The sequence below is a fragment of the Perognathus longimembris genome, chromosome 3 (assembly GCF_023159225.1).
Source record: "Perognathus longimembris pacificus isolate PPM17 chromosome 3, ASM2315922v1, whole genome shotgun sequence".
NCBI classification, from domain to species: Eukaryota; Metazoa; Chordata; class Mammalia; order Rodentia; family Heteromyidae; genus Perognathus; species Perognathus longimembris.
In genome coordinates, this window is record NC_063163.1 from 69,961,461 (window position 1) to 69,982,310 (window position 20,850).

Here is a 20,850-nt window from a genome sequence, read left to right on the forward strand (position 1 = left end):
CAAAGGGGCGAGAGGTGTGGCTTAAACAGTAGAGCACTTGCCCAGCTAGTCCAAGTTCAATCAAGTTCAATCCCTTGTGTTAAAAAATAAAGCCATGCCCATTTGTCATCTGCCCCTCCCCCCCAATAGTGTGAGCTGCAGGACAGCTTTGTTCTCACAAATGTGTCCCGGGCCTGAAGACCCCTATTCTTCTCACAGCTGGCCTGCTGTCCCAGGCCCTCCCCTCCTCCTGCCCCCCACCCCTGCCATCCGCCCACCTCCATGGCAGCAGCCCACAGGCCCAAATACTCCTACTCCCCTTCCACCCCCTCCAAAAAAGCCACCTTCTGGGGACCCCAACTCCTCCCTCCCTGGCCTCCAAGCTTCCTCTCCCTGCACTGACCCCTGAACCTCTCCTACCTCCAGCACCCAATCCCTACACCTGTGCCCCCTCTGCCACAAACAAGCTGCCACCTGGGCCCAGAGGGGTCCTGGAGTCCATTGCCTGCCCAGCTAACAGCTGCAGACTGCTTCTGAGGAGTAGGGGAGGTATGAACTGATCCCATTACACCATCTCCTTCCCCCATCCCCACCCCAGGGTAGTTTCCTGCCCTTGGACTCCACCACCAACAGTAGCTGGGCCCCTGGCAGCTAGCAGCCGGTCCTGAGCAGCCATGCCATCTCCCATCATCTTCCTAAGCAGTGGGAGGGATGCCAGCCCCACTTGGGGGGGGGGGGGCAGGATATTCTCCCAGAACCTCTGGAAGGGCTTCTTCTGGGAGGGAACACCAGTGAGGAGCACAGGTGGAGGTGGGCTGGTATGTGGTCTGTTCCCTCTCAACAATGTGTTCCCCATCCTGGTACATTGTTATGTGACATGCCCTAGGGGTTCTGGGCACTCCCCCTTTATGAGGTGGATCCCTTCAGCCAGCCTTCTCAAAGGGGGTCCCCAGAATGTGCAAAGGACACACTCCAATGCTACCGAATGGGAGTCTGGGGTTTGTCCAGGTGGATCCTGGAGACCAAAGAACTCAGGTTCATCGGTTCTCTGGCAGGCTGAGATGCTGCACGTGCACCTGGCTCCCAGGTGGCACTGAGGCTGCTGCCAATGGTCCCCAGAGTGTGCTGCAGGGCTCGAGGCTGGGGACCAACACCCCCAGCCATCCCAATGTTCCAATGACCACCTGACAGCCTCTGGTCCATCTTAGCGCAATCCTGGGCCCCACCTCTCCCCTACTCAACCCCCATTTCCCCAGCCTGCAGTCTTGGCTCCAACAGCTAGCCCAGTACCAGCTTCTCCAGTCGGGCCTGCCTTGGCCCACCCTCCAGCCTTTTTGTTATTGTTGCTGTTGGTCATGGGACTTGAACTCAGGGTTTGAGCACTATCCCTCAACTTTTTCACTCAAGGCTAACCATTCTACCACTTTGAGCAAAAGCTCCACTTCTGATTTTCTGGTGATTCGTTGTAGACAAGGGTCTCACAGACTTTCCTGCCCAGGCTGGCTTTGAACCATGGTCCTCAGATCTCAGCCTCCTGAGTAGCTAGGATAACTGATGTGAGCCACCCTCTATCCTCATGTAAAGGCTGGGATGGGACCACCCCTCCCCCCACAGCTTGGGGTGGGGTCCCCCAGCCCCCACTCCCACATACACGACACAACACGGCCACACGGAGGGGGCAGGGGGTCTCTGCATCCTTTATCTCTTGTGGGGGTCAGCGGCCCTCCAGAGCCCGGTCCCGCGCGATGACGGCCTCCTCAAACTTGATCATGAGCGTGGTGCCCTTGTGCCAGTGCGCTGTGACCTTGGCGGGGAAGCCGCTGTGCGTGAGCACCGCCTCCACGATGCCCGCCGTGAAGCTGGCGCAGTTGAGCGTGCTGTTCTCCTTGGGCACGGAGATGTAGGTGTTGATGAGCGGCTCGCGCTCGATGATGTAGAAGGTGCGCGCGTCGTCGTTGGCCTGCTCCAGCTTGTCGGCCTCCTTGCCAAACAGCGCCTTCCACACGGCGCCCTTGACGAACAGCAGTGCGCCCAGCACCTTGGTCTCCCGCCGGGCGCCCTTCTCGCGGGCCACCAGCGCGTCCAGCACGCGCGCGCCCACCTGGCGGCCCAGCGCAGCCAGGCGGGACTGCAGCTCGGCCACGGAGAACACGCGGCTCTGGCAGTGCTGTACCAGCTCCGAGAAGAGCAGCGCAAAAGCGCTCAGGCTCACCTCCGTGCGCGGCCGCGCCAGCGCACGCTCCAGCAACGCCGACTTCCCGCGCGTGAAGCGCGCCTCCATGCCAGGGCCTGCGGGGGAGATCCGGAGCGCAGACAATGGGGTGTCAGAGGCGAACCGGGAGTGGGGAAGGCCCCAAGGAAAACCCCAGGACTCCCCACGTGGAAAGAGATGAGGGGAAGGAAAGGGGGCGCTCCAAAGCCAGGCAACGAGATCACGCCTGTAATCCCTGCTACTCAGGAGGTTGAGATCTGAGGTTCTGCGGTTCAAAGACAGCCTGGGCAGGAAAGTCCATGAGACTCTTATATCAAATTAATTAACCCCGAAACTGGCAGTGGATCTGTGGCTAGAGCGCTAACCTTGAGTTTTGAAAAAGCTCAGGGACAGCACCCAGGACCAGCAAACACACACACAAGGTCTCCATGGTGCCAAGCCAGTCAAAGACAAAAAAAGGATGGTTAGGTTTATAATCTTGGCTAGATGAGTTTAGGAAAAGGGAGACATAAGGGGGACCAGAAGAGGGTGCTGAGGGCCACCCCAACCTGGGAGACCCAGGCAACTTTGGGGCCAAGCTCCTGTGGCTCACACCCGTAATCCTTGCTACTGAGGAGCCTGAGATCTGCGGGTCACGGTTCAAAGCCAGCCTGGAGAAGGAAAGTCCGTGAGACTCTTAGCTCCAACGAAACACTAAAAAGCTAGCACATGAAGTGGGTTCAAGATAAGGATAAGGAACTTCAAGGGGCAAATGACCTTCTCCCCCATGCTTTGATCTCCAGCACTGATTACCCGATCCCCAGAATTTGCCACCCACATACACACCTGGGGGAAAGCTAGAGTGACTGGGGAAGAGGAGGGAGAGGTCAGGACCAAAGATCTCAGAGGCTGGGGGCTTGGTAAAGGAGAGGTGTACACAGGCCAAGCCAGGAGGGGCAGGGGACCCAGAAGGCTTGGGCCAGCTCCCAACTACCGCGGGCAGCTCGCTTCTGGGTGACCTCAATGGACTTGGATTCGAAAGAATGGAAGGAGGGGTCCCCAGGGAGGTGCTGGGAGGCTCCCCACGCCGAAATTCTCCAAGAAGATGGTGGGAAACTGGACGGAGGGGGGCCCACCCTAGGCTTGGGCGAGTCTCAAGGAGACGCCGTGGGGGGGGGGGGTGCTGGAGATCCCCCGACCTCCGCCTAATTCCGGGTGAAGTCACTAGAATGAGGAGGAGGAGGGGGAAGAGCTGGAATGGGGTCCCCGCCCCCACCAAGGATCAGTAGGATCCTGGAGTCGGGGATATGGAAAGGCCCCCCTAAAATGATGTGCATGGGCAGGGAAGGGGCCCCGGGGAGCTGGGGGACGCCGGGCCCCAGATGCGAACGTGGTGGGCTTGGCACCCTCCCAGGCGGCGGGGAGGAGATCCCTCGGGGGGCGGTTAGACAAAGCCGGGGCGTTTTGGGGTAGCCGCGGATACCGAGACCCCAGCTCAGGCCGCACAGACACGCGGGGAACAGACCCGGCCGGATGCGGGAAGGGGTCGCGCAGGGAAATCTCACCGAGAATTAACAAGGGGTTGGTTCGGCCCAGCTGCTTTACGGCGCCGTAAAAAAGCGGTGCGCGCGCAGGCGCAACCCGAGCGGGTGTTGTGGGCGTGGTCTTTGTGGCGGGGGCGTGGTCGGACGCACGGGCGATAGTCAGTCGGGAGAGCGGCCGCAAGAGGGCGCGCGAGTCCACCCCACCGGCTGCTGAGACCTGCTCAACCCTGCGGGCAACTGGAGGCTTTGGTTGATAGAGGACGGTGGCCCGGTGGGGACAGCTGCTCGTGTGATGGCCGGCTCAGGGGCACACATATGACGACGAGCACACGGATGACGATGGGCACACGTGACTTAATCCTGGGCAGGCTCAGGGGCGCAGTGACATTAGTGGGTCCAAACTCTGGGGCTCATAAATACATATATTACTGCATTGTATTAATTAATTAACTTATTTATTTATTTGTTGTCAGTTGTGGCACGGTCCCTGAGCTTTTTGGTGGTGGTCGTCGTCATGAGGGCATGGGCTCTGTTTTCTTATACTCAAGTCTAGCGCTCTAGCGCTGAGCCACAGCTTCCTTTCCGGTTTTCTGGTGGTTCATTGGAAATAAGAGTCTCAGGGACTTTCCTGCTAGGGCTGGCTTCAAACCGCGGTACTCAGATCTCAGCCGCCGAGTAGCTAGGAAGATGTTAGCCTCCTAAGTAGCTAGGAGGAGCCACAGGTGCCCGGCTTTCCCTGAGCCTTTTTGCTCAAGGCTAGCACTCTACTACTTTAAGCCACAGTTCCACTTTTTTTTGCTTTTTGGTGATTAGAGATGAGTCTCACAGACTTTCCTGCCCAGGCTGGCTTCAAACTGCACTTCTCATATCTCAGCCTCCTGAGTAGCTAGGTTTATAGGTGTGAGCTACCAGTGACTAGACATATTATATTGTATTAGATTATAGATTATAGATTATGTTATACTATATTATATGATGTATACATTGATGTATTATATAAATGGGCCCAGGTACACTTAGGCAACATTACACACCCGGGGCTGCATGCACATGGGAATCCTCATGTGCTCATGTGCATGCATCCAGGGGCACAGCCCTCAATCACAGCGGGGGGGGGGGGGGGGGAAACACAGTCACAGACACAGGAAGACCTACACAGGAGCCTTTACTTGAGCTTAGTCACACGTGATTCCATCTCCAAAACGCCTACAGACCCCAGGTATCAAAGTCCCCGCCATCATCACAATAACACACACAAAGCCACATTGTTTCCTCTGCATTTATCATGAATCACAAAACATGAGTCCAAAAAAGAAACAGTTGGTCCCTGAGTCCAAGGCCCAGGACTGGCCAAAAAAAAAAAAAACAAAAACAAAAACAGTTGGTGGTCCTGTGTGTGCCGGTGTGGTAAACACACAAGGTGATATGAGTGGGCACACTCAGCATGACACACACCTGTCTGTGCTGCCATGGGTATGGCACCACAATGCCCACATTTACAGCAATGCACTCTCACAATGCCCCCCCCCCCACACCAGCATAAGGATGCCACTCTTGCCTGACAGGGACACATGGATTGCATGTCACCAACACACCCAGCAACCTACGCGCTGGGGTCTTTATTCAGAGACACTGCCTGGGAGATGTCTGTACTCATGTAAGTCTTGCTTACATACCACGTGTGTGTGTGTGTGTGTGTGTGTGTGTGTAAGTGTGGAGAGTACAACAGCATGCACAAAACACCTGCTGTGGGACAGAAGAAAACACCCACCCACTGCAAAATATTCCCTCATGAGGGCTGGGAATGTGGCTTAGCAGTAGGGAGCTTGCCTAGCATGCATGAAGCCCTGGGTTCTATTCCTCAGCACCATATAAACAGAAAAGGCTGGAAGTGGTGCTGTGGCTCAAGTGGTAGAGTGCTAGCCTTGAGCAAAAAGAAGTCAGGGACAGTGTTCAGGCCCTGAGTTCAAGCCCCAGGACTGCATATATATATATATAGTCATACCAGCAACTCAGGAGGCTGAAATCTGAGGATTGCAGTTCAAAGCCAGCCTGGGGAAGGAAAGTCCATGAGACTCTTCTCCAATGAATCACCAAAAAGCCAAAAGTGGAACTGTGGCTTCAGTGGTCCAGTGGTAGCCTTGAGCAAAAAGCTAGGGAAGAGTATAAGTCCTTGAGTTCAAGTCTTAGAACACACACACACACACACACACACACACACACACACACTACAATATTCATTCCCCCCTGACACATGATTCTGTATGCACAACTGGAGGACCCCCCCCCTCCCCATTTTTCATCTTTGCTGGCAAGGGTGCGCCCATCTCATGCAGTGGCCGCTGTGTCCTCTGCTTTATGAAGGATTAGGTTCTGGGTGAGGGGAGAGATGTGAGATCATGCAATTAGAACCAAGAACAAGCCCAAGGCTCCAGCCATGCCACCCAGCCAGTCCCCCAGAGCCTGGCTTACTCAGCTTCTCCAGTGCTGCCAGGATTTTCTGTATCTGTTCCTTGATTTGGGTTATATCTGATAATGGTGAGACAGTGAGACAGCTTCAGATAGAGCCCCTACTTTCATTGTAAGCCACCTCCCTACTGAGCTACCAACCCAGGGTGCAAAGATCCCTCTATTTGGAGGTTCCCAATAATGCTTAACATACACTGCCTTCCACCCTCCCCCCACCAGCAACTCTACCCAATGGCTCCCCACACACCTCCTCCCAGCCATACAGATGTCTGTTTCCTGAAAGTCCAGCACCCAGTCTGGTGTTGAGCATAAAAATGACTGAGGCTGGGAATGTGGCTTAGTGGTAGCCTAGCATGCATGAAGCCCTGGGTTTGATTCCTCAGCACCACATACACAGAAAAGGCTGGATGTGCCACTGTGGCTCAAGTGGTAGAGCGCTAACCTTGAGCTAAAGAAACTCAGGGACAGTGGCCAGGCCCTGAGTTCAAGGCCCAGGACTGGCTAAATAAATAAATCATTGGGCCAGGCTCTGGTGTCTCATACCTGTAATCCCAGTTACTCTGAAGATCTCAGTTCAAATCCAGCTCAGGCAGGAAAGTCTGTGAGACTCTTATCTCAAATTAGCCAGGAAAAGAATAGCCAAAGTGGAGCTATGGCTCAAATGGTGGAAAAACAGCATTGAGCAAAAATGCCAACTGAGAATGAGAGACCTTGAGTTCAAGCTCCAGTGCCAACACCAAAATAATGGTAATAATAATTAAATTTTTGTGCCGTTCCTGGAGCTGGGACTCAGAGCATGGATGCTGATCCTGAGCTTTTTTGCTCAAGGCTAGTGCTCTACCACTTCAGCCACAGCTCTACTAACAGCTTTTTTTTTTTTTTTTTTGCCAGTCCTGGGACTTGGACTCAGGGCCTGAGCACTGTCCCTGGCTTCTTTTTGCTCAAGGCTAGCACTCTGCCACTTGAGCCACAGCGCCACTTCTGGCCATTTTCTATATATGTGGTGCTGGGGAATTGAACCCAGGGCTTCATGTATACAAGTCAAGCACTCTTGCCACTAGGCCATATTCCCAGCCCTACTACTAACAGCTTTTGGGTGCTTAATTGGAGATAAGAGTCTCATGGACTTTCCTACCTGGGCTGGCTTTGAACTGTGATCTGAGCCTCCTGAGTAACTAGGATTACAGGTGTGAGTGACCAGTATTTTTTAAAATAACCCAATACAGAGATTCAAGCCCATAATCCTAGCTACTTGGGAGGCAGAGTCTGAGGAAGATTGGTTCCAGGCTAGAATAGGAATTAAAAACAAGTTCTCAAGACTCCATCTCAACTAAAGGCTGGGTACAGTGGTGCATGCCTATTATCCCAGCCACAGGAGAAGCAGCCTAGAGGACTGCAGCCTGGAACAGCCCAAGCACAAAGAGAAACCCTACCAAAAACAACCAAAACAGCACTGGGAAGGTGACTTAGCAGTAGAGTTCTTGCCTAGCATTCATGAAGCCCTGGGTTCGATTCCTCAGTACCACATACATTTTAAAAAAAGCCAAGTAGTGCTGTGGCTCAAGTGGTAGAGTACTAGTCTTGAGCAAAAGAAGCTCAGGGACAGTTTCCAGGCTCTGAGATCAAGCCCCAGGACTGGCAAAATAAAAATAACCAACAAAGAAAGGGACAGAAGATATGGCTCAAGTGGTCAAACACCTGCCTAGCTATTGTGAGGCCCCAGGTTCGATCCCCAGCACCGCCAACAATAACAACCCCTTCCCCCCACCCCCGCACATGAAGGGCAGGTGTGCAAGAGCACCTGTGGGCACCATCCTCAGCTTTTGGACCTCGGCATAGACTTTGTTCTCCATGGAGATGATAGTACCCTTGGCACTGTTGATAGCCTGCTGGGTGGTGGTCCAGTTTCTCCTCTCCTCATCCTGGAAGTTCCGCAAGGAGTCTGAGACTAAGGGTGTGGAGTTGGGGCATCTGAGTGATCATGGTCCACCCTGGATGCCCACCACAACCCCTGGGGACTCTTTTGGGTGGTCTCCACTCACCATTCCAAAACTCCCTTTTCAAGCCTAGCAGCTCTGTGGACATCCTAGAATCTATTTAGGAGAGAGCAGGAAAAGTCTGGAAGCTCCTGGCTCTGCCCCAAGAGAGTTCCCATGGGGGGAGGGGGAAGAGTAAAGGAAGTGGGGAGATAAGCAAGTACAAACATTGGCACCCCTCCCCACACAAAAAAGCACCAACAAACAAACAAAAAAACCAAGGACTCACTCTTCACCAAGACCAAGGCAGTGAGCACAATACACAACAGGAACACCAGGGCCATAAAGATGTACAGGCTCATGATGGCTCTGTGTAGCCAGGCAGGGACCTGCGCCGTGTTCCCAAATGACATAGGCTGGGCTGTGACTGGGACAGAAAGGCAGATCATATCATCTCTGGGGTCCAGTGTAGTGCTACGGCAACTTCATCCATCTCAGTACCATGAGCAGCCATGCGAGCATTGGTGTCATCCAACACCCAGCCACCTTGGTTTACCACAGACCAGCACTGTCACCATTAGCAAGCTGCTAATACACCCTGGGCTACTGTGTGTGTGTGTGTGTGTGTGTGTGTGTGTGTGTGTGTGTGTGACTTGAACTCAGATCCAGCCACTCTCATTGGCTTTTCTTTTTTTTGGGGGGGGGGCTGGCACTCTGCCCACTTGAGTCACAGCTCCACTTGTGTCTTTTTGGTGCTTCATTGGAGATAAAAGTTTCAGGGAGGGGTTGGGAATATGGTCTAGTGGCAAGAGTGCTTGCCTCCTACACATGAAGCTCTCGGTTCGATTCCCCAGTACCACATATATGGAAAACGGCCAGAAGGGGCGCTATGGCTCAGGTGGCAGAGTGCTAGCCTTGAGCGGGAAGAAGCCAGGGACGGTGCTCAGGTCCTGAGTCCAGGGCCCAGGACTGGCAAAAAAAAAAAAAAAAGTTTCAGGGATTTATCTGTCTCAGCTTTCTTTGAACTATAATCCTCAAATCTCAGCCCCCTGAGGAGCTAGGACTCCAGGTGTGAACCAGGCCTCTTCCTGTCACTTCATCCTTTCCAACCAACTTGTCATTCTAACCCAGTCACTGAGACCTGCAGCCAATTTTTTTGCCTGTATAACTACCAGAAAATTCTCAGATACTCCATCTCTACCACCACCACCATCATCACCCTCCATGTCATGCACTTTACCCAATTCCCTGCCACTTCCCTGGCAGCCCCTTGTCCCTGCACTGACCTGCTGGAGACCCCTTCTCAAATTTGGGGAAGGCTGGGCAGATGGACAGACAATCCACCAGGCTCACCTTGTTTGGGTGCTAGCCGAACATCCTTTGGCTGGCCCCAGCTTTGAAAGGTTATATTCTCATAGTTAGGGTCATCAGCACCTGGGAAGGACAGTGAGAGAAGATGTAGAGACCTGTTCAGAGCTTGAGGTGGAGGGCAGGGAGGGATTGGAAATCCTGCCCCCCCCCTCACAAACACATCCATGTACACAACAAATTTGCAGCCGTGAAAGATAAAGGAGTACCAGGCACCAGTCGCTCACACTTGCCATCCTAGCTACTCATGAGGCTGAGATCTGAGTATTGCGGTTTAAAGCCAGCCCAGGCAGGAAAGTCCATGAGGCTCTTATCTCCAATAAACTACTCAGAAAAAAAGCTGGAAGTGGTGCTATGGCTCAGGCACTAGAGTCCTAGCCTTGAGCAAAAGAAACTCAGGGACAGCACCCAGACCCAGAGTTCAAAACCCAGGACCAGAAAGAAAAAAGTAAAGAAGTAATGAATGAAAATCAACTGTAATTAAGCAGATCAGGGATGGGCACCATTGGCTCATCCCTATAATCCTAGCTACTCAGGAGACTGAGATCTGAGGATCAATGGTTTGAGGCCAGCCTGGGTAGGAAAGTCCACGAAACTCTTGTTTCCAAGTAGCCAGCAAAAGCTGAAAATGGAGCTGTGGCTCAAATAATAAAGCACCAACCTTGATGAAAAAGCTCCAGGACAGCCAAGACCCTGAGATCAAGCCCTAGGAGCGGGCGCGCGCATGTGTGCATGCACGCGCGCGCGCGCACACACACACACACACACACACACACACACACACACTGGCATATATGAGGGTTTGTGATATTCACATGCACAGTGTACATGCTTTATCCTACCTTGAAAGGAAGGAGCTCTATCACCCCCACCATTGGCTCCATCTCCTCCCAGCCCAGCCTCTCCTCTGCCTGTCCCTGGCCACCCAGAGGCTTCTGACCTTTCTCATGGCCTGGTCTTCTCCTCGTCTTGTCTTTGGATGCCTCTGTCTGCATCTTGTTCTGTTGGTTCACATAAATTTCTGTAACCTCCACAATTCCTGGCTGGCTGGTCTGCCCCCACATGTCCCCAACCCACTGGAAGGTTCCAGAGCAGATGGGGAAACCTAAAGGTGGGGGTGGAGAGTGGAGGTGGAAAGGAGAGTTGTCTCCTCTTTTGGGGGAGAGTTACAACACTCCATCCTGGGGACAGGCTTACCTTCAAGATGAAGAAAGCTCTTAAGATGGACTGGAGGTACCTCGGGAATGGCCAAGAGGATGCTAGACCTGGAGCTAGAAGAGGGTCTTTTTCAGGAAGCTGTGGGTGGAGGGGGTATGGCTGAGAGACACAGATAGACAGACAGACAGACAGACAGAGGACAGATAGACAATGTACCTGAATGTGGCTCATCCTCTTTTCTGTCCTTTGTTTCAATAGAGATGTGGAGAGGCACCTCAGAGCCTCACATTTTAAGGGTATAGGTGGTCAGGCTTGAAGGTAGACCTTGGGTTCACCACTGCTTCTGCCCCAAGGTTACCCCACAGCTTTGCTGGCCTCAAAGAATCAACTTCTCTAAGGCCCCAAAGAGAAGAGGAACAAATGTGTGGCAAGGAGGCCTGAGCACTGGGTTCCATGCCCCTGCCGAGACTGGGGTCCAACCAGGTCCTGTCTGTGGCCTGAGGACCCCAGACAGAGATACCTGCATGTCCACAGTTCATCGCTTCTCTACGTTTCACACATGCATATATTTGCCTACACATGTATTGCATACCTGCACGCACATCCACAGCAAATGCATATATACATACAGATGTATAAGCATGTGCATGTGCACTTACACTTGTGTGTGTGCATCTTTGTGCACAGGCCTATGCAGTGAGAGCATGTATGCATAAGCAAATGTGCAGATGCAAGCATGTGTGCATCAGTGTGTGTACTACATGTGTGTTGTGCATTGATGCATGTACTGTGCATGGGTGCAGATGACTGTTTGTGCCCTCTGTGTGCAACATACACACACAGGTCCATGTGCAACATGCAACTCCAAATCCCCTTAGTCACAAGTCTGCTTGTGGATACACACTTATTTTTCCTGAATGCATGACACCCACAAATGTACATCTGCATATTTGCATATCTCACATGGCCAATCATCTTCCAGAGTCTTAAACTTCTTTTTGTGTTTATCTGAGCCTAATCATGCCATGCTGGATACAACAGATGCACTGTTTTAGTGTGTGTATTGGTGCAGGGATTTGAACTCAGGGCCTGGGCACTGTTTCTGAGCTTTTTCATTCAAAGTTGGTGCTCTGCCACTTAAGCCACACCTCTACTTCTGGCTCTTTATGGTTCATTGGAGATAAGAGTCTCATGGACTTCCCTTCCCTGAACTGGCTTTGAACTGCAATCCTCAGACCTCAACTTCCTAAGTATCAAGGATTACAGGCATAAGCCACTGACTCCTGGCCAAAAAGCACCCATCTCAAAACACATCTGTGAGCCACATTTTTACTTAATGTACTTACTTTTCCCATGCTGGGTGTTGGTCTTGGGCTGTTAGATGCTCCAGCTCAGCCCCATAAATGTTTAATGTAAAACTTTCTAGCATGGACTAGAGGCATGCCTCAGTGATTAAGTGTCAGCCTAGCAAGTATGAGGCTCTGAGTTCAAGTCCCAGTTCTGACATACACACACACACACACACACACACACACACACACACACACACACACACACCAGTCATATCGAAAAAGGTATAAGGTGCGCTGGTGGCTCATATCTGCATTCCTAGATACTCTGGAGGCTGAGATCTGAGGATCATGGCTAAAGGACAGCACCCAGGCCATGAGGTCAAGCCCTAGGACATGATTAAATTCCAAATAATGTTAAAATGGCTCCCTCAATCTAATAAGAATAACATTCTGTATCCAAAAGATTGCCAAATCCTATCTCCTCAAGAGAGATCAGTTGACTTAATGTCACATTTTAGAAGTCAGCCTTTAATCAATAGGATTGCTTACAGATGGAACAGTGCCAGGGGAGATGGACCAATTAGAAGCTGGCTCGCTCTGATTGACAGGGGTGGGGGCAGGGGTTCCATAGGGCATAGTTCTTGCTTGAAAGTATGTGTTCAAGTCTCTGAACCTCTTTTGAGAAAATACTATTAAAGTGGAGGCCCACAAGGCTGGAGATAAAGCTCAGTGTAGCCTCACTGTGATATGTGAGAAGACATGCCAGCTTCTTGGGTGACATGAGACCCAGGGGAGAGGGGTGTGCACATTCTCCTGAAGGCAGCCATGAGCCTGGGCAGAAAGGGGGCTCCTCAGAAGAAACTGAGGCTCCATGCTCAAAGAAAGAGTTGGGAGATGTCATGGGAGGAGAGGGCATGGGGCAGAAGAGTCTAGAACTCCTCACCCTCCCCTGCTGACATTCTGGGGCAGAGACCCAGAACCTGCATGTTCAGCTCTTTAATCAATATCCCCTCCCCTTCATTCTTCATCCCAGTAAAGAGTCTGTACAGGCACCATCCTCTTCCTCCTCATTATCTGTATCATCATCATCCTCACTATCTCCATCACCATCATCATTTGTGTGTGTGTGTGTGTGTGTGTGTGTCTGTCTGTCTGTCTGTCTGTCTGTCTGTCTGTCTGTCAGTTGTGGGGCCTGAACTCAGGGCCTGGGCTCTGTCCTTGAGTATTTTTTTTCTTGCCAGTCCTGGGCTTGAACTCAGGGCTTGAGCACTATCCCTGGCTTCTTTTTGCTCAAGCCTAGCACTCTACCACTTGAGCCATAGGGCCAGTCTGTCTTTTTTCTATATATGTGGTGCTGAGGAATCAAACCCAGGGCTTCATGTGTACAAGGCAAACACTCTACCTCTAGGCTATATCCCCAGCCCCTGTCCTTGAGTATTTTTGCCCAAGGCTAGTGCTGTACCAACTGAGCAGCAGCTCAATGGCAGCTTTTCGAGGATTCATTGGAAATAAGAGTCTCATGGACTTTACTGGCTCCACCTGGCTTTGAACTATGGTCCTCAGATCTCAGCCTCCTAAGTAGCTGGGACACAGGCACCTGGCTCCTCGCCCTCATCATCACCCTCACTCTTATAATCACCACCACCACCATCATCATCATCATTTGGTTTATTTCTAGCCTCCAAGCTCACCCACATCCCAGCACTCCTTTCCCCTCAAACAATCTCAAGCTTTATGTCCCAGGCGGCAGCAGCGGGCAGTGGTCCAGTCCATGCCCTCGCACTGACAGTGGCACATGTTCTCGTTGCGCACATCCCATGAGCCGCAGCCGTAGCCACCTGCGCACCCGGTGACAGAGTGACCTGCAGGGATGGGAGGAGAAGGGGAGCTGAGCCCACCAAACTGGGACTCCAAACAGGGATGTGGAAAGACTCAAGGTGGCTGGAGGCTCCATCCCAAGAATAAGAGCAGAATGGGGTGAGGAGGTTGGAGGGGGTGCATTTGGGGACTGCAGTATCATGAAGAAATGGATGCTAGGAACTGGGGACTTCCTGCAGCAAGCAGCAAGCTGGGGCTCCAGAGGCAGGAAGTGGGAGGAAGGAGATACAAGATTTTTTTCCCTTTGTTCCTGGGGCTTAAACTCTGGGCTTGGGCACTGTCCCAAAGTCTCTTTGTGTTCAAGGCTAGCGCCCTACCACTTGAGCCACGGGGCCATTCCCAGCTTTTCTTTTTCCGAGTAGTTTATTGGAGATAAGAGTCTCAGACTTTCCTGGCCAGCCTAGCTTCAAACCACGATACTCAGACCACAACCTCTTGAATAGCTAGGATTAGAGGCATGCGCCAGTGCAGAGCTACAAACAGGATCTTGGGACAGAGTGGAGAGGCTGCATGACAGACTTTTGTACTCACCTGCAGGACAGGAAGCCAGGGTCCCCCTGGATGTGATGGTCTTACAATCCAGTTCAATGTCCTTGAGTGCCTCTAAAGCTGCAAGGGGGACAATAGGAAAGGTTTTTAGACCAGCTGCCCGGCCTCAGTCCTCATACTGGGAGCTCTTCCAAATTCAATCAAAAAGTTCCCCAGCGCTAGGATGGCAACACTTGCCTGGAATCACAGCCCTGGGGAGACGGAGACAGGAGGATTGAAAATTCAAGACTGGCCTGAGCTATTGAATGAGACCTTGCCACACAGCCAAGTGCCCATGGCTCATGCTTGTAATCCTAGCTACTCAGGAGGCTGAGATCTGAGGAGATCAAGGCCAGCCTGGGCAGGAAAATCTGTGAGACTCTTTATTTCCCACTAACCAGCAAAAGGCTACCAGTAGAGCTGTGGCTCAAGTGATAGAGCACCAGCCTGGAATGAAAAAACTGAGGGACAGCACCAGGCCATGGGTTCCATTTTGTCTGAAGTTGGATATTTCTGAGTAAGACAAAGTTTGGGGTGAGCGTGGGAGCTGGGGTTGAGTTTGGAGCTGTGGTGCAAGGCAGGGCTAGGCATGGTTGGGAGCTGGCCATGGGCAGAAGTTGTGGCCGTGGTGGCTTTACAGTTGACATTTGCTTAGAATTGGGGCTGGGCTGGGTCACATCTGTGTCTGAGACCACAGGCCTCTAGTTCTCTGGATGGGGGGGGGGAGGGGACAGGGGGTCCTCACTTAGAGATGTGACTTCATTCTTCATCTTCTGATTGATGGCTTCTTCCACTGGGCACAGAGAGTTGCTGAACACCAACAGACCTATGACAGAGAGAAGGAAGAGGAGGAGAGACAGAGCCTTCATCCTGTTGCTGTAGGAAGGAACCAAGAGACCCAGGTCCTTACAAGCATGGGAGGATTTTTGCTTGCTGCACCAGAACTCTGGGACCTGCAATCCTGGGTCTCCTGTGGAAAAGGCAGACAGAAGCCCAGGTGGGTCCCTGGCCCCTTAAAATGGGACTATAAAGGGAAGATTACTTACCCGGTCGGACTTGGAAGGACACAAATCAAACCTAGTGTTCTATGTCCTGGCCAGATAAAACACACCATGCAGGGGCAAGAGGGGAAGAAAAGTTCAATGTCAGATGGACTGACAGGCTGCCTTCACTAGGAGGGAGCATAGCAGCTGTCATTAAGGCTGGGAGGGTGATTATAAGGAAGCAGGCCTGCAAACACATGGGAGTGGAAACTGTTTTGTGAGAGTGGTCATTGGCATTTGTGGTCACACCAGGTGGTCAGACCAGGTAGGGAAACATGAGTTACAGGAAGCCAGGTGGAACTGGAGCAGACAGACTATCAGCCGTCACAGCACCACCCCACCACAGCCAACACCTAGGACTCCAATTCTTGTGCCACATCTGTGTCTTTGAGGCCCCAGGGCAGGGACCTTCCTGTCTTGGCTAATAAGTCCCTTGGCCCTCTCACCCCACCTTCCTTCCCACTTCTGGGGCCAACAGGAAGTCCAGGGAGGAGATTGGAGAGGCCCCGAAAGGGGACACATTGTCGTCTCCCTGCCACAGCCTCCTCTTCCAGGGGTGTCCCCATGTCCACAGAGGGGTGAGATCAGGAGCAAGGGTAAGACCCCCTACTGAAACAACTGGTGCTCTGTGAGCCTTGCCCATCATGTTTAGGCCCAGTGTAGGATGGCAGCCAGGTTCCTGTGGTTACAGCCACACAGGAGGCTGAGATCTGAGGATCAAGTTTCAAAGCCAGCCTGGAGAGGAAATCCCCTGACACTCTTATCTCTAAGTACAGCAAAAACTAGGAAGTGGAGCTATGGTTCAAATGGTAGAGCATCAGTCTTAAATAGAAAAGCCCAGGGACAGTGCCCAGACACTGAGTTCAAACCTCATGCTCCAGGACTAGTAAATGAATGAGTGAATGAATAAATAAATAGATAGATAAATAAATAAGAGAGACAGGCACTGAGAGGTAGATTTAGAGAAATACACAAAAAGAGAGACAGATACAAGAGACTGAGACAGAAAGACGAGCTATAAAAGGAGTTTTTCTGGGCAAAGATTGCTTTTCTTTCTGAATAGAAGTGTTATCATCTCATTTCTTCTGATTTTTAGTATATGTGTGTCTGTCCTTGAAGCCTCATTTGAACAAAGAGAATTTTTTTCGAGTCACTGGAAATGTGATTTCCATCTTCCCAAGAACCTTAGGCTTCTGATTGGCTGCCTTGTCAGTGTAATGGAGTCACACACACACACACACACACACACACACACACACACACACACACACACACACACCCCACACAAGGGAGGGGATTCCTGGTTCCTCCTAGAGTCTACCACTCAGTCTCCAGCAAAAAGACGATAAAAGGATGGATGTATTGGGGAAGTAAAAAGCGAACTGACCGGCCAGGGTTGCAGCCCAGACTTGGGAGCTGAAACTGCGACCATGTGCGGCCTTTCAGGCCTGGTTATAAAGGCAAACATCATATAGTCAAACCTGCCACATGCAGGATAAGAGTGTCAGGGGATTTCCTCTCCAGGCTGGCTTTGAAACTTGATCCTCAGATCTCAGCCTCCTGTGTGGCTAGGGTTCCACTTGTAACCATGGGGATCTGGCTGCTCCATCCTACATGGGGTTACAACACTTCAGAGCATGCTAGGTCAAACACACAGGTGGCCAATGGAGTTACAGTCTGTCTCACAGTATCTGTTTGAACCAACCTATCATTCTAGTTAGACTTGGTGCATGGATTTGGTGGGGCTCACATGATGAAGGCAGATACACCTACTCATGGGAGGACACAGGTTTAATCTTGAATGTTCCTTGAACCTTCCACACCTCAGATGGTCAAACAGTTTATACAGTCTTATCACAGCAAAGGGGAACTTCCCTGGGTTGGGGGTGTAGGGGAGATCTTAGTGAAGATGGAGTCAGCTTCTGCTTTCTTTTTTTTTTATTTTTTTATTAATTGGACATAAATTTTTTTACAAAGTGTTGTGCAAAGAGGGTGCAGTTACATAGTAGGGCAGTGTGTACACTTCTTATGATATCTTACAACCTGTTTTTCTATCCCTTGTCTAGGTCAGGTTGACATATATGCAATATACAATGTATCAAGAATATATACAGTATTCACAGACTTGGTCTCTACTGTCTCTCCGTCTCTTTCTTAACAGTCATATATCAGGGAGATCATGCCCCTTTGTTTTCTGTGTTCTAGGCTTGTCTCACTCAACATTATTTGTTCGAGTTCTGTCCATTTCCCTGCGAATAACAGTATTTCACCATTCCTAATCGCTATGTAGTATTCCATTGTGTGTAAGTACCATATATTTTGGATCCATTCGTCTGTGGAGGGGCATCTGGGTTGTTTCCATATTTTGGCTATTGTGAATTGTGCCGCGATAAACATGGAAGTACAAATGCCTTTTTGATATCTTGGATTTTGCTGTTTAGGATAGATGCCTAGGAGTGGTATGGCTGGGTCATAGGGTAGGTCTATATTGAGCTTTTTGAGAAACCTCCATACTGTTCTCCAAAGTGGTTGTACTAATTTGCACTCCCACCAACAATGGAGAAGGGTTCCTCTTTCCCCACAGCCCCTCCAGCATTTGTTGTTTCCTGAGTTCAGAGTATAGGCCATTCTAACTGGGGTGAGGTGGTATCTCAGGGTTGTTTTTATTTGCATTTCCTTTACTAGCAGGGATGTTGAGCATTTCCTCATATGTTTCTTTGCCATTTTTATCTCTTCTCTTGTGAAGTCTCTCTTTAGCTCTTTTGCCCATTTCCTAATAGGTTTACTGGGCTTGGAGGGGCTTAGGTTTTTGAGTTCTCTGTAGATGACCGATATCAGGCCTTTGTCTGTTGCTGTGCTGGTAAAGATCCTTTCCCATATGGTTGGCTGTCTTTCTATTTTGGTGGCTATGTCCTTAGCTGTGCAGAAACTTTTTAATTTGTAGTAGTCCCATTTGTCGAGTCTTTCTCCTATTTGTTGTGCCCCTGGGACTCTATTCAGGAAGTTCCTTCCTGTGCCTATAAGTTCTAGTATCTTTCTTACTCTGTCCTTCAGTAGTTTCAAGGATTCAGGTCTGATGTTGAGGTCCTTGATCCATTTTGAGTTTATCTTGGTGCATGGTGATAGGCTTGGGTCTACTTAGAGTTTTCTGCATATGGCTGCCCAGTTCTCCCAGCACCAGTAGTTGAAGAGGCTATGTTTATTCCATTGTATGTCTTTAGCTCCTTTGTCGAATATCAGTTGGCTGTAAGAGTGCGGTTTTATTTCTGGGTCTTCAGTTCTAATCCATTGGTCTTCCAATCTGTTTTTATACCAATACCATGCTGTTTTTGTTATGATGGCCTTGTAGTAGAGCTTGAAGTCAGGTATTGTGATACCTCCTGCACTGCTTTTTTTGCCTAGAATTGCTTTGGCTATTCTAGGTTTTTTGCTGTTCCATATGAATTTATGGATTGGTTTCTCTATTTCAGTGAAGAATGTGGCTGGGATTTTGATAGGTATTGCATTGAATTTATATAACAGTTTGGGCAATATGGCCATTTTCACTATATTGATTCTGCCTACCCATGAGCATGGGAGGTCTTTCCATCTCCTTGTGTCTTCTTTGATTTCCCTTATTAAATTTTTGTAGTTTTCATTGAATAGTTCTGTCACGTCCTTGGTTAAGTTGATCCCTAGGTACTTTATTCTTTTTTTGGCTACTGTAAATGGAATTGTTTCCATAATTTCCTTTTCTGTTTGTCTATTGCTGGTGTACAGAAAAGATGCTGACTTTTGTGGGTTGATTTTGTATCCTGCTACTTTGCCAAATTGGTTTATTAGGTGTAGGAGTTTGGGTACTGAGTTTTTTGGGTCTATCAGATATAAGATCATGTCGTCTGCGAATAGGGATAACTTGATTTCTTCCTTGCTGATGTGGATCCCTTTGATGTCCTCCTCTTGCCTTATTGCTATGGCTAGGGATTCCAGCACTATGTTGAACAGAAGTGGGGAGAGTGGGCATCCTTGTCTTGTTCCTGAGTTTAGAGGGAATGATTTAAGTTTCTCTCCATTTAATATGATATTAGCAGTTGGTCTGTTGTATATGGCTTTTATTGTTTTGAGGAATGTTCCATCTATTCCTGTTCTCTCCAAAGCTTTTAATAGGTATGGATGTTCTATTTTGTCAAAGGCTTTTTGGGCATCGACTGAGATAACAATGTGATTCTTGATTTTAGTTCTGTTTATGTGGTGAATTACGTTGATTGATTTACGGATGTTGAACCATCCTTGTGACTGAGGGATGAAGCCTACTTGGTCATGATGTATGATATTCTTGATCAGTTTCTGGATCCTATTAGCTAATATTTTATTGAGGAGCTTTGCATCTGTGTTCATTAGTGATATTGGTCTGTAGTTCTCTTTTTTTGTTGGATCTTTGCCTGGTTTGGGAATGAGTATGATATTAGCTTCGTAGAATGAGTTTGGGATTTCTCCCTCCGTTTCTATTTCGCGGAAGAGTTTGAGGAGTATTGGAATTAGCTCCTCACTAAAGGTTTTGTAGAATTCGTTGGTGAATCCATCTGGGCCTGGGCTTTTCTTAGTAGGGAGGTTCTTGATTACCTCCTGTATCTCACCGTAAGTTATTGGTTTATTTAGTTGATTTATTTCTTCTTGGTTCAGTTTGGGCAGTTTGTACTTCTCTAAGAATTGATCCATTTCTGTAAAATTATTGTTTTTTGCTGAGTAGAGGTTTTGGAAATAGCTCCTTATGATTGTTTGAATATCGTGTGTACTTGTTGTAATTTTTCCGGTGGAGTCCCTGATTTTACGAATATGAGTCTCTTCTCTTCTTTTTTTTGTAAGTCTTGCAAGGGGTCTGTCAATTTTGTTTATTTTCTCAAAGAACCAGCTTTTAGTCTTATTTATTTGTTGAATGGTCTTTCTATTTTCAATCAGATTTATCTCTTCTTTAATCTTTGTGATCTCTCCCCTCCTAGTCGTTTTAGATTCTGTCATTTCTTGTTTCTCCAGTTGTTTTAGTTTCATCGTGAGGGTATTCACCTGCTCTGCTTCCATTCTTTTAATGTGGGTGCTGAGTGAAATGATCTTGCCCCTCAGCACTGCCTTAGCTGTGTCCCATAGGTTTCTTTGTGATGTGTTTTCTTTGTCATTGTGGCTTATGAATTCGTTGATTTCATCTTTAATTTGATCTGTGGCCCAAGTGTTGGATAGCAGCGTGGGGTTTAGCCTCCAAGAGTGTGTATAGGCTCTGTGGTATCCTTTGTTGTTGAGGGTTACCTTTAATCCACTGTGATCAGATATAATAAATGGGATGACGTCAATACTTTTGTATTTGCTGAGGTTCTTTGTGTGGGCTATGACGTGGTCTATTTTGGAATATGTTCCAAGGGCTGCTGAAAAGAAGGTGTATTGGGTCTCTGT

The 20,850-nt window shown here is 49.6% G+C and overlaps 3 protein-coding genes across 4 annotated transcripts; all 3 read right to left on the reverse strand.

The window, feature by feature from the left end:
- Window positions 1–1,651: 1,651 nt before the first annotated feature.
- On the reverse strand, window positions 1,652–14,722 carry Trappc5 (trafficking protein particle complex subunit 5). 2 transcript variants are annotated; one of them, XM_048342117.1, is made up of 2 exons: window positions 14,690–14,722; window positions 1,652–2,268 (listed from the first exon to the last, which is right to left on the reverse strand). In XM_048342117.1, the coding sequence occupies exon 2, from the start codon at window positions 2,258–2,260 to the stop codon at window positions 1,694–1,696; it is 567 nt and encodes a 188-aa protein (XP_048198074.1). In that variant the 5' UTR covers window positions 2,261–2,268; window positions 14,690–14,722; the 3' UTR covers window positions 1,652–1,693. The 2 variants fall into 2 exon arrangements, with proteins under 2 accessions (XP_048198074.1, XP_048198073.1); XM_048342116.1 differs by lacking the exon at window positions 14,690–14,722 and adding an exon at window positions 3,736–3,804.
- Mcemp1 (mast cell expressed membrane protein 1) lies at window positions 5,892–13,674 on the reverse strand. The gene is made up of 7 exons (XM_048340650.1): window positions 13,575–13,674; window positions 10,468–10,632; window positions 9,513–9,593; window positions 8,449–8,586; window positions 8,226–8,276; window positions 7,985–8,131; window positions 5,892–6,087 (listed from the first exon to the last, which is right to left on the reverse strand). The coding sequence occupies exons 1-7, from the start codon at window positions 13,672–13,674 to the stop codon at window positions 6,071–6,073; spliced, it is 699 nt and encodes a 232-aa protein (XP_048196607.1). The 3' UTR covers window positions 5,892–6,070.
- Window positions 13,703–15,252, reverse strand: Retn (resistin). Its single transcript, XM_048342118.1, has 3 exons — window positions 15,129–15,252; window positions 14,387–14,464; window positions 13,703–13,839 (listed from the first exon to the last, which is right to left on the reverse strand). Exons 1-3 carry the CDS (start codon window positions 15,250–15,252, stop codon window positions 13,703–13,705), a joined length of 339 nt encoding a protein of 112 aa, XP_048198075.1.
- Between the last annotated feature and the right edge of the window lie 5,598 nt (window positions 15,253–20,850).

Excerpts from the sequence above, each read along its gene's own strand:
- Trappc5 (XM_048342117.1), bottom strand. The coding sequence starts at position 2,260 with ATGGAGGCGCGCTTCACGCGCGGGAAGTCGGCGTTGCTGGAGCGTGCG.
- Mcemp1 (XM_048340650.1), bottom strand. The coding sequence starts at position 13,674 with ATGTGGGTGAGCTTGGAGGCTAGAAATAAACCAAATGATGATGATGAT. Across the intron at positions 10,633-13,574 it reads TGATGAGGGCGAGGAGCCAG|GTTTCCCCATCTGCTCTGGA; the intron begins GTGCCTGTGTCC and ends CCCCACCTTTAG. Across the intron at positions 8,277-8,448 it reads TGCCTTGGTCTTGGTGAAGA|ATTCTAGGATGTCCACAGAG; the intron begins GTGAGTCCTTGG and ends TCTCCTAAATAG.
- Retn (XM_048342118.1), bottom strand. The coding sequence starts at position 15,252 with ATGAAGGCTCTGTCTCTCCTCCTCTTCCTTCTCTCTGTCATAGGTCTG. Across the intron at positions 14,465-15,128 it reads GAATGAAGTCACATCTCTAA|CTTTAGAGGCACTCAAGGAC; the intron begins GTGAGGACCCCC and ends TCCCCCTTGCAG. Across the intron at positions 13,840-14,386 it reads CCTGGCTTCCTGTCCTGCAG|GTCACTCTGTCACCGGGTGC; the intron begins GTGAGTACAAAA and ends CCATCCCTGCAG.